The following is a 12,146-nucleotide window of genomic DNA, read 5'->3' as shown; positions in this document are numbered from 1 at the left end:
CCCACCCGGCTCCTCCCTGGCCCGCTGCAAACTATACAAACTACTACTCCCGGCAGGCCTTGCGGCGAGTCCTCATTACCCCAAGCTCTGGCGGGCTAGGGGGCCGACTAGGTCAGGTCGGCTGTAGGATTCTGCTCCGGGGCTGGCGGCTGCTTCTTCCAGGCCTGGCTGCCACTGAGTAGCCGAGGGGCCGCCGTGACCCTCTGACTGATTGACTGGCTGGCTGCCTACGTCGGCGCTCCTCAGGGTCCCAAGCTCCCCAGGCCGAACTTGGGGCAAGTGGAGGGTCGGCGGAGACAGAGCAGCCTCGACAGGGTTTGTAAGGGGCCGGGGCGGAATGACAGGGGAGCGGGGCAGGGGTGCAGGCTTTGGGGTGGGCGCGCCAGCCCGTGGCCAGTTTGAGCAGCAAGTAGGGAGAACCCTCTCGTTCCTCGCTCGCCCGCGGACTGGCCACTTCCGCCCAGTTCGCGTCTTGGCGCCTCGACTGGGTGCGCAGCGCTGGGCCGCGACTTCAGGTGCGAGTAGTGGCGCTTGGCAGCTGGCCACGCGGTGACTGCAGCGTGAGCCGCGGCCACCACACTCCAGGGAGCCCAGAGCAGGAGACAGCTCTGGGTGTTCTGGCTGTGGGCCTGGGAATGGGCGTGTAGACGGCGAACCCCGTTGAGCCGCAGTCTTGTCGGAGGTGCTAACTGTGCATCTTGGCATCTGCCCACGGCCACAGGGTTGGATTGCTCAAGGGTTGTGCTGAGACCCAGCAAGGCTAGAGGCTAGTTTCGAAGCGTAGCTCAGGCTGAGTCTCAAGGCGGGCGACGACTGGACGGCCAGACCGGCGAGCTCTTGACGGATTTGTGGCCTGATTGTTTGGATTTGGTGCTTTTCACCTGTGGATGCGGTCTGAAGCCATGTCAGAGGGGTTGTTTGTGTTTAAGCGTGCATGTTATAGGCTATAGGAGTGATAATCTTGCCTCTCCCCCTCTGAGTTCAGGAACAATCGAAGAAATAAGCAAAGGTGCCAAGCAGGCTCCTGATGGGCACCAGCGAACTTGGGGACAGAGCAGTCCAGGCATAGAAACCCTGGCAAGCCTGGCCCTTCCTAGAAAGTCCTTTCTCTCTCTCTTCCACCCTGGTTTGTTACTCCATATGCAAAAAATATTTGAATGTCGCTCTTCCGCCCAAGGTCAGCCCTGGGCAGTGGGTGGTGGGGGTGACACCCGAGTCTGCTGGGTGCCTAAGGATCTCCATCAGTCAGATGGCCAAGATGAGAGGGGATGACAACCCATACCTCATGTAGGCTTTCCCGCAGCAGGTGTTTTTATGCTGGGCAAATTGGGCTTCCAGCCTCTCGGTTTCAGGGTTTCCTTCACCCGACTCCCTAATGTGCCCGACCTCCCTGGGCACCTAGGACGTCTCAGCCAGAGCTGCCACATCTCAGCCAGAGCTGCCACATCAGAAGCCCGTGATTCCCTAGTTTTTGCCAGTTGGTTGTGATACACAATGTCAAAAGTGTCATTAAGGCACAGCCGGAGGCGCAGGCTGAGAGGAAAAGACTCCACAGTTAACAGGACATGCCACCACTGCCACCCAATTTAAACTGTCGCAGGCTGACAAATGAGAAGTCGCCGTGTTTGGACGGTCCCAACATCCAGTCCCAAGGAAGCTTCAAACCGAGTGGCCAATCCACATGTTGGACTACAGTACCCAGAAGTAATTTCGGTACTACGATATATTTTTCGCCACTCAATAGCCTTGCAGGCCTGCGGAGAAGCTTTGGGGGCGGTCGCCTGTGAGCATGCGCTGAGAGACTGTGGGCACATGGTGCTCACGCTTTGGGTGTCTTGACTTTTAAGTTTTTCTGCTGGTTTCAGGAACGCGACCGGCAGCCTCTGGCAGGGGAGAGAGGACTGTAGGTCAGAGAAGAGACGGCGATTGGCCGCCAGGAATCCTCTGAAGCAGGAGACTGCCCTATCCAGGTTACCCTTCCCAAGGGGAAGCCAGGGTCTCCTTCAGAAAGCTGAGGCAGGGCCGGGGCCGGTGGCTCACGCCTATAATCCCAGCACTTTGCGAGACCGAGACGGGCGGAAAACCTGAGGTCAGGAGTTCAAGACCAGCCTGGCCAACATGGCGAAACCCTGTCTCTACTAAAAATACAAAAATTAGCCGGGCGTGGCGGTGGGCACCTGTATTCACAGCTACTCGGGAGGCTGAGGCAGGAGAATTGCTTGAACCCGGGATGCAGAGGTTGCAGTGAGCCGAGATAGCGCCACTGCACTCCGGCCTGGGCGACAGAGTGAGATTCCGTGTCGAAAAAAACAAAAACAAAAAAAACCACTTCTGGAGGTGAGACAGCTCCTGTCTGAACACGAGGACGGAGATGACGCCCACCCTCGACCCAGTGCCTCCCGGACTGACTTGCCACCCCATCGTGGTTATTTTCTGTTTTTATCTTTTTCAGCAGAAGATGACTCAAGACCGGCCTCTGCTTGCCGTGCAGGAGGCCCTGAAGAAGTGCTTCCTCGTGGTGGAGGAGCAGCAGGGCCTGTGGCAGAGCGCCCTGCAGGACTGCCAGCCTCTCCTGTCCTCCCTCAGCAACCTGGCAGAGCAGCTGCAGGCCGCACAGAACCTGCGGTTCGAGGATGTGCCGGCGCTTCGGGCCTTCCCAGACTTAAAAGAGCGGCTGAGGCGCAAGCAGCTGGCGGCTGGTGACATCGTCCTGGACAAGCTAGGGGAAAGGCTGTAAGCAGCTCCGTAGTGCTCTTTCCTGGTGGAAGGATTTTAAAACGAGATGTTTCATATGTAGCTAGTATCAGTCCAGAAAGTGTTTTTCTCCTTAAAAGCGTGGCATTTGGAGATATCTCAACCTCCCTTACTTATCATCTGGGGCAGTGAGACCTCTGTCAGAAAGCCATTTTCTGGCATATTCCTTGTCAGAGACTAGGCATGGCAGTGGTGGGCTTAGAGGAAGTCACAAAAGAAGAACAGAAAAGGAGCGGAGAAAGCCTATTAGCTCTGCCCTATAGTTTTCTTTGGTAAAAGGCAATGAGGAGCTATGTAAACTTAGTAGGTGCTAGAGCTAAAGGCTTTATATATATTACGTTATAAAGGCTCTTCAACATATCTGTGACTTAACTGCACTTAATTCCATGCAGGTAGGAAACTGGGGCTCCAGCAGATTGCCCGTGGTGACACAGCCAGAAAAGGGTAGAGCTGGGATTCTAACTCAAGTGTGCCTGACAAAAAGCTAGAGCTCTTAATCACCACTTTGTTCTGCTGTAGCTTGGTGTCTTTGTGCCCGGTAGTAGCATGTCTCCAAGTTCTGATATGCTTGTTGTCAGACCCAGTATCTGTGTTACAGATTTTTTTTTTTTTTTTGAGACAGGGTCTTGCTCTGTCACCCGGGCTGCAATGCAGTGGCACAATCACAGCTCATTGCAACCTTGACTTCCCTGGTTCAAGTGATCCTCCCACCTCAACCCCCCAAGTACCTGGGACAACAAGCGTGCACTTCCATGCCCAGCTAATTTTAAAATTTTTTTGTAGAGATAAGGTCTCACTATGTTGCCCAGGCTGAGAGTTACAGGTTATTGAGGACAGAGGAGAGACAGGGCATGTGTGGCCTTTCCTTGAACCAGAACAAAAGGAAGGTCCAGTATATAGAGTCTGTGCCATAGACTAATAGGAAACTGTCACAGATGAGGACTTTCCTTTTATTTATTTGTACAAAATACATTCATTAGGCACCTTGTGGGATGCCAAGCACAAGGTGCCAGGAATACAACAATGAACCAGACTTAGTTCCTGTTCTTAGTTGAGTAGAAGAAATAAACAATCAGTGAATTAAATTGTGGGATGTCCTAAGATATTGATAAGTATGGCTTGTGTGGAGGAGGGAAGCTTCTGGGGAGGAAGTGATATTAAAAACCTAATGGTTGAAAGAAAAGGTGTAAACAGAGTCAAGATGTGGGTGTGAGTAGTGTGCATAGAGAATAGTATGACTGGCTTGGCACAGTGGCTGATGGCTGTAATCCCAGCACTTTGGGAAGCAGATCACTTGAGGTCAGGAGTTTGAGACCAGCCTGGCCAACATGGTGAAACCCCGTCTCTACTAAAAATAAAAAAAGTTAACTGAGTGTCGTGGTGCACTCCTGTAGTCCCAGCTACTGGGGAGGCTGAGGCAGGAGAATCTCTTGGACCCCGGAGGCAGACGTTGCAGTGAGCCAAGACTGTCCCACTGCACTCCAGCCTGGGTGACAGAGCAAGACTCTGTGTCAAAAAAAGAGAAAAGTATGACAGGAGCAGAGGCCTGGTAAGAGATGAGATCAGCTGAGTATGGCAGCTCAGCCTGTAATCCCAGCACTTAGGGAGGCAGAGGCAGGAGGATCACTTGAGCCCAGAAGTTTGAGACCAGCCTGGGCAACATAGTGAGATCCCATTCTCCACAAAAAGGAAAGCAAAACGAAAAAAAGATGAGGCTGGGTATGGTGCCTCACACCTGTAATCCCAGCACTTTGAGAAGCTAAAGGCAGGAGGATCATTTGAACCCTGGAGTTTGAGACCAGCCTGGTCTCAAAGCCTAGGCAACAAAGTGAGACCCTGACTCTACAAGAAATCAAAAAATTTTCTGGGTGTGGTGATGTACACCTGTGGTTGCACAGGGCCTACACAGGGGGCTGAGGCAGGAGGATCACTTGAACCCAGAAGGTCGAGGCTACGGTGAGCCATGTTTGTGTCACTGCACTCCAGACTGGGTAACAGAGTGAGACTCTGTCTCTAAAAAAAAAGAAAAAAGATAAGATCAGAGAGGTAAAGCAACTCATGAAATGATGGGTAAGTTATGTAGAGGATCATATGGTTGCTAGATCTGTCTGTCACCTCTGACAGAGTCTCACTCTGTCACCCAGACTGGAGTGTAGTGGCATAATCTTGGCTCACCGCAACCTCTGCAAGATCACTGCAACCTCCACCTGCTGGATTCCAGTGATTCTCCTGCCTCAGCCTCTCGAGTAGCTGGGGTTACAGGTGCCTGCCACCACACCTGGCTAATTTTTGTGTTTTTATTAGAGACAGGGTTTCACCATGTTGGCCAGGCTGGTGTTGAACTCCTGACCTCAAGTAATCCACCCTCCTGAGCCTCTCAAAGTGCTGGGATTACAGGTGTGAGCCACCACGCCTGGCCTATAATGACATTTATATACCATTGTATTAACAGAACAGGTTTACTATAAGTTGCATATTTTTTTTTTTGAGATGGAGTCTTGCTCCATCACCCTGGCTGGAATGCAGTGGTGCGATCTTGGCTCACTGCGAACTCTGCCTCCTGGGCTCACACCATTCTCCTGCCTCAGCCTCCCGAGTAGCTGGGACTACAGGCGCCTGCCACCATGCCCGGCTAATTTTTTGTATTTTTAGTAGAGACAGGGTTTCACCGTGTTAGCCAGAATGGTCTCGATCTCCTGACCTCATGTTCTGCCCGCCTCGGCCTCCCAAAGTGCTGGGATTACAGGCGTGAGCCACCGCGTCCAGCCTGTAAGTTGTATATTTTTAAAGGGTGAATTTTATGGTATGTGAATTATATCTCAATTTGAAAAATAGAACACTGCCTGTCAAAGCCTACCACCCAAGAGGCACTTGGTTTTTTCTAGTTCAGTGGCTTTCAGACTTTGGACCTTGACTTAGAGGAAGAAATATATTTTATATCATTCATAGACACACATACATGCATATATCACTGGAATGTTTCACAAAACAATATGAGTGCTTTACTTAATGAAATGAAATGAAATGATGGGTAAGTCATGTAAAGGATCATATGGTTGCTAGATCTGTCTGTCACCTCTGACAGAGTCTCACTCTGTCACCCAGACTGGAGTGTAGTGGCACAATCTTGGCTCACCGCAACCTCTGCAAGATCACTGCAACCTCCACCTGCTGGATTCCAGTGATTCTCCTGCCTCAGCCTCTCGAGTAGATTTTGTCTTTTATTTATTTTTATTTTATTTTTAGAGATAATTTCACTCTGTTGCCCAGGCTGAAGTGCGGTGGTATGATCATAGCTTACTGTAGCCTCTAACTCCTCCTGCCAGTGTCCTGAGTAGCTGGGATTCCAGGAGCATGCCACCATACCTGGTTAATTTTTAAAATTTTTTGTAGAGACGGTCTTTCCATATTGCCCAGGCTGGTCTCAAATTCCTGGCTTTAAGGTGTCCTCTGGCCTTGGCCTCCCAAAGTGCTGGGATTACAGGCATGCCATTGTACCTGGCTGTTTTTTTAAAAAAAGTTTTAATTAAAAAAAAAATTATATTTACTTTTGAGATGGAGTCTCGCTCTGTTGCCCAGGCTGGAGTGCAGTGATGCAATCTTGGCTCACTGCAACCTCTGCCTCTGGGTTCAAATGATTCTCGTGCCTCCCAAGTAGCTAGGTCTGCAGGTGTGCACCACCACACCTGGCTAATTTTTGTATTTTTAGTAGAGGCAGGGTTTTGGGACATTGGCTGGTCTCAAACTCCTGACCTCAGGTGATCCACCTGCCTCAGCCTCCCAGAGTGCTGGGATTACAGGCAACAAACCGCTGCACCCAGCCCCTTTCTTGAGTCTTGAGCCACCCCTACATCCAAGGCACCGTCACTAATCTCCTTAGACCAGTGGTCTCGACTGGAGATGGTTTTTCTATGAGGGGACATTTGGCATCATCTAGAGGCATTATTGGTTGTTATGGCTTATGAAGGGTATAGGTGTGGTTTACTCCTGTCGTTTAGTGGGTAGGGGCCAGGCATGCTTCTAAACGTCCTACAATGTACAGGGCAGCCCTTCACAACAGAGAATCATGTCCATAATATCAGTAGTGCCAAAATTGAGAAACCTTCCTTTATACCTGTCTCATGATATTGCCTAAAATCAGACTCTTTTTTGCAGAGCTATCCTCCTCAAGGTGCGAGACGTGGTCAGCAGCCATGTGGAGCGAGTGTTTCAGATCTATGAGCAGCACGCAGACGCAGTTGGCATCGATGCTGTCCTGCAGCCTTCAGCAGTGAGCCCCTCTGTGGCTGACATGTTGGAATGGTTGCAGGATATTGAGAGACATTATCGAAAGTCATATCCTTTGCACACATTTCAGGTCACGGCCAGAGCTGTTCTAAGTCTTTCAAATTTCAGTTTTCACAAGATTGGAAAACTATATAGTTTGAGTCAGTTCTCTTTGGTTCCTGAACCTGGATTCTTCCTGCATTCCTTTGTATAATCCTTCCTCTAATAATTTACTGAGTCGCTACTACCTGTCAGGCACTATTCTTGGTGCAGAGAGACAGTCATTAAAAAAGGAAAGTAGAATGCCAGATGGCGATAAGTGCTATGGAGAAAAATAAACCTGGGAAAGTGAGGAGTGAGGGTGGGGTTGTGATTTAAAATAGGGTGGTCAGAGCAGGCCTGATGAGAAAGTGATATTCGAGCAAAGATCTGAAGAGGGTAAGGGAAAGAGCTATTTGGGGAGAGAAAGTTACTAGGCAGAGGAAACATCAAATGCAAAGGCCTTGAGGTAAGAACATTCCTGGTCTATTCAGGAAATAGGAGGCTAGACTAGAGTATGAGGAGGAGCCTAATAGCAGATGAGGGTAGAAAGATGGGGGGCTCAACTTTCTAGGGCCTTGAAGGTCTTTGAAAGAATTTGGGGTCCGGGTGTGGTGGCTCACGCCTGTAATCCTCACACTTTGGGAGGCTAAGATGGGAGGATTGCTTGAGCCCAGGAGTTTGAGACCAGCCTGGGCAACATGGTGAAACCCCGTCTCTACAAAAAATACAAAAATTAGCCAAGCGTGGTATGTGCCTGTAGTCTGTAGTCCCAGCTACTCGGGAGGGTAAGTCTGGAGGATTGCTTGAACTGGGGGAGGTTGAGGCCACAGTGAGCTGAGATTGTGCCACTACACTCCAGCCTGGGTGATAAAGTGAAACTTTGTCTCCAAAAAATAATAATAATAATAATAATTATTATTATTTTGGGCCAGGCATGATGGTGTGCAGCTTAGTCCCAGCTACTCAGGAGGCTGAGGTGGCAGGGTTGCTTGAGCCTGGAAGGTCAAGGCTGCAGGGAGCCATGATCGCCAGCCTGGGTGTTATCACCAGCCTAGGTGACAGAGCAAGACCCTGTCTCAAACCGCCCCCACCCCCACCAAAAATAACACATCCGAGTGACAGAAAAAGCTCTTAGAAACTTTTGATTAAGGAGTAACAGGATAAGACCTATGTTTTTAACAGTATCATTCTGGCTTCATTCTAGGGTAAGATTTGGGGTAGTAGGGGCAAGGGTAAAAGCAGAAAGACCAGTTAGTTGAAGCTCTAACATTTTTCTCTCAAAAATTTTTTTTTTGCCTAGGAGATGGGGTCTTGCTGTGTTGACCAGGCTGGTCTTGAACTGGCCTCAATGATCCTACCACCTTGGCTTCCCAAAGTGCTAAGAGTACAGGTGTGAGCCACCATGCCTGGTCTCTCAATTCTTGCCTGATACCTGATTTTAGCCTTTGGCCTAGGTTTCTGCCTTCATGTGAATAACCCAAACCCCAACTTTTCTTGTCTCTAGACTTTTGGTTTCCTGCAGATGCCTCCAACTGGATTGTTCTTGGAACTGCAAACTCAAGTTTAAAATTGAACTCCTCAATCTAGCCATCAAATTCAGCCCCCTTTTCCTTGAGTTGTAGAACCCACCCTATTTTCTCTTTTATTTATTTATTTTTTGAGACGGAGTTTTGCTCTTGTTGCCTAGGCTGGAATGCAGTGGCATGATCTCGGCTCACTGCAACCTCCACCTCCCAGGTTCAAGCAATTCTCCTGCCTCAGCCTCCCAAGTAGCTGAGATTACAGGCACCCGCCACCACATCCGGCTAATTTTTGTATTTTTAGTAGAGATGGGGTTTCACCATGTTGGCCAGGCTGGTCTCAAACTCCTAACCTCAGGTGATCCTACCACCTTGGCCTCCCAAAGTGCTGGGATTACAGGCATGAGCAACTGCGCCCAGCTTATTTTCCCTTTTAAATGTGTTGGTAGCAGCAGTAGTAACAGCAACAGGAACATGGGCAGAAGGAGCAAGAACTGCGGCTGACATTACTAAGCACTTGCTATGTGCTAGAGTGTTTACACAGTCACTTGTCAAGTCCTTTCCCTCTGTTTCTCTGGTGCTTCTTTGATTTTCCTTCTCTGTCCCCTCTGCTGCTTACATGGCTTCTTACCTCTCACTTGGATTCTTAATTGCATGTAGCCTGTTGACAGGTTTCTCTGTCTAGTTTCTTTCCCTCTAAGCTGACTCCAATTAATGATCTCTATTTCTTCAGGAAGTCTGGCTCTGATCCTACTACTTAGGATCAGAATTGTACTGTACAGTATAGGAATAGCTCCTGTTGCTAATGGGATAAAGTTCAGAGCTCTGCCTTCGTACTCAGTGTTCTTTCTGTTCTGGCTTAGCCCACCTTTCAGCCTTTCTGACTGCTTTCCATGTGGCGTCCATGCTGAGCAGACTGGAAGATTTGCTTTCCCTGAATTCATTCTATGCGTCTGTGCCTTCATTTATGTTTCCTACCAGCTGGGGTGTCCCTGCTTCCTCTGAATTGGATGTCTTTATCCTCTGAACCTCCACTAGCTTTACCTCTCATGTCACTTTTGTTCTTTCTTTTCAGGATCTGGTTTTGTCCTCACCATGCTGAGATCCCAGATTTCAGAGATGGCTTCATTCCTCTTTCCCTGTAGCACAAAGCCATATTAGTAAACAGTTGCTCAGGAAATATTTGTAGCATAGGTGAATCAGGCCCACCTGGTAAAATGTAAGGATATCTGCACTTTCATTTTTATAGCTCCCTCTGGTTCTCACCAGGGTGTTTTTTTAACTTCAGCATATTTCATTTTCTTTTGAGCAGTCCTTAACTTCCAGAAAGGTACCTGAAGAGAAAGTATCTTCTTTCTTCTATCCGGTGGGGAGACTTGGCAAACATCCAAGCTTTGCCCAAGGCCTGGGACCGAATTTCAAAAGAGGAACACCAAGATCTTGTACAAGGTACTGGTTTGTGTTCTTCCTTCGTGTCTCCTCTCCTCCTTTCTCTCCCTGTGGCTTACCTCTTTGGAAGCTTTAGGAAGGTACCCTTGCTGTGCTTCTGTGTTTTATGTTCTCAGGAGAGGTTTTAATGCCATTTTTTCTTTCTTCCTATTTCAGATATCCTATTGAATGTTTCCTTCTTCCTGCAAGAGTAAGGAAGCTGTGCATATCTGGAGACCATGGGCACCACAGTTGAAGACTGACATTCTAAACCCTGATGTTTCTAAAGAAATGTCAGTATTTCAGTCTGACGTATTTGAAATATCAGTGCCTTGAACCTGAGGACTGGGTCTTGGGGAGGATTAGTGCCTAGATGTCTGATGTTGGAGCTGCAGCATGCCAGGCCATGGCTGAGAGTATGTGAGCCACACCTTGCCCTTTTCTGAGGCTCAGGGAAGTGGATGGAGATAGAGACACAGCAGGAAAGACGGTGCTGAAGAACATAGTGCCTTGCCTCCATTGTAGACTTGAAGAGGTGGGGAAGCGAGGACAGGAGGCAAAGAGCCACACTGCCCTTGGCATCACCCAAAGCATTGTCTGGTTGACACCAGGTCCTGGTTTTGTGTCTTTTGTCAATATCTGAATCCTTGACAAAAGAAAAAGTGATTTTGATGATTTAAAGAAATAAGGGTGATTTTGACAGAAAATATATTTTTAAAATAGTGACCAATTGCAATAGTTATCCTCAAGCCAATTTCCAGAGCCTGCCACCAGGGGGAGGTGGTGCAGCATGAATCATTCTGAATGCTTTGTCTTCGAAGTGTTCCCCTATTGCTGTTACTGTCTCAGAGGAAGTAACTGGGCATGGTGAGACTCCTAACATGACGGGAGGTTTTTTGGCCAAAGCTGGCATCTGACTTGCCACATTCCTCTGAGTCTGTAGTACCTGCAGGGGTGGGAGAACGCCAGCCCAGAGTCAGTCCATCAGGGTTACATTTCCGAGGCCCGCTGCCTTCGTCTATGTAATGGCTGTGTTACTTTCAGACCTTTCAGCTTCCCAGGGTGTTGTAGAAATCTTGGTCATTGAATGCAAAGGGACTTAGTAAAGGGTATAGATATTTTTCAAAAATGAAAATAACTTTTTTTCTTGTAAGTGATAAGCTTTTATAAAGATCATAGGAAAACTAGAAAAAAATGTAAAATGTAGAAAATTGTAAAACAAACTTCATTAGAGATATTTTGATATGTATCTGTTCAGTGTCTATTTACAAATTTTTTCTTTTAACATAGATAGGGTCTCACTGTATTGCCCAGCTCAAACTCCTGAGCTCAAGGGATCTTCCCACCTGAGCCTCCCAAAATGTTGGGAACACAGGCGTCAGCCACTGCTCCCAGTTAATTCACAAATTTTTTTAAAGAACAAACATGGTATCATTGATACATACTGTTAGGTTGTCTGTTTTTAAAAACCTAATATAATTTGTTCATCTTTTTATAAATATAGCTCAACATAGTTATATTCCTTTTGTGAATGTATTATGTCTACAACTTACCTTTTTTCTTATATTTTACATGCATTTTCCCAAATCTTTTTGTTTTCCTATCTGTAAAAGTAATACATTCTGATTATGAAAATTTTAAATGTTACATAGAAATGTACCATTATCTATCTGCCAGATAATTATTATTAATAATGTGTATTTATTTTTCCAGAAATTAAAAAAATCTATCATTGCAAATCTAAGTATTGCAAATAAAACTTAAAAAGCATTTGAGGATCAAGTCTTATGTTGGGCTCTGGGGACAGAAATAAAAGAGAGCCCTAGAAAGGCTCACAGTTCCACCAGGGAAAGATTAATGTGCAAATAAATCACTGATATCTTGTTAAAATTTTGATTTTGATTCTGTAGGTCTGGGATGGGGCCCAGATTCTGCATTTCAAACGAAGTCCCAGCTATTGGTCCAAGGACCAGACTTTGGATTGCAGAGATTTAAGTTGTAATACAATAAAAAAAGTGTCATAGTGAAGGTAAAAACAGGTGCTGTGGGAGAATAGAGGTGATAACTAATTGCCTGTGGGACTCCTTGATGACAGTGACATTTGAGGTACGCCTTGGAGGGAATTTTACTTGGGGC

At 47.5% G+C, this 12,146-nt stretch overlaps 1 protein-coding gene across 2 annotated transcripts; it reads left to right on the top strand.

Moving 5' to 3' along the window:
* The first annotated feature begins 46 nt into the window (after window positions 1–46).
* C12H1orf109 (chromosome 12 C1orf109 homolog) lies at window positions 47–11,780 on the top strand. 2 transcript variants are annotated; one of them, XM_030913225.1, is made up of 5 exons: window positions 47–315; window positions 2,456–2,733; window positions 6,910–7,089; window positions 9,913–10,031; window positions 10,188–11,780. In XM_030913225.1, the coding sequence occupies exons 2-5, from the start codon at window positions 2,459–2,461 to the stop codon at window positions 10,223–10,225; spliced, it is 612 nt and encodes a 203-aa protein (XP_030769085.1). In that variant the 5' UTR covers window positions 47–315; window positions 2,456–2,458; the 3' UTR covers window positions 10,226–11,780. The 2 variants fall into 2 exon arrangements, with proteins under 2 accessions (XP_030769085.1, XP_030769084.1); XM_030913224.1 differs by having other exon boundaries at window positions 2,453–2,733; window positions 9,912–10,031.
* The last annotated feature ends 366 nt before the right edge of the window (window positions 11,781–12,146 follow it).

The sequence above is a fragment of the Rhinopithecus roxellana genome, chromosome 12 (genome assembly GCF_007565055.1).
Source record: "Rhinopithecus roxellana isolate Shanxi Qingling chromosome 12, ASM756505v1, whole genome shotgun sequence".
NCBI classification, from domain to species: Eukaryota; Metazoa; Chordata; class Mammalia; order Primates; family Cercopithecidae; genus Rhinopithecus; species Rhinopithecus roxellana.
This window is presented reverse-complemented; position numbering and strand designations above follow the sequence as displayed.

Bases quoted from the DNA above. Each gene is read 5' to 3' on its own strand.
- C12H1orf109 (XM_030913224.1), top strand. From the start codon at position 2,459: ATGACTCAAGACCGGCCTCTGCTTGCCGTGCAGGAGGCCCTGAAGAAG. The intron at 2,734-6,909 runs GTAAGCAGCTCC...TCTTTTTTGCAG, and splicing joins GACAAGCTAGGGGAAAGGCT to AGCTATCCTCCTCAAGGTGC. The intron at 10,032-10,187 runs GTACTGGTTTGT...TTCCTATTTCAG, and splicing joins ACACCAAGATCTTGTACAAG to ATATCCTATTGAATGTTTCC.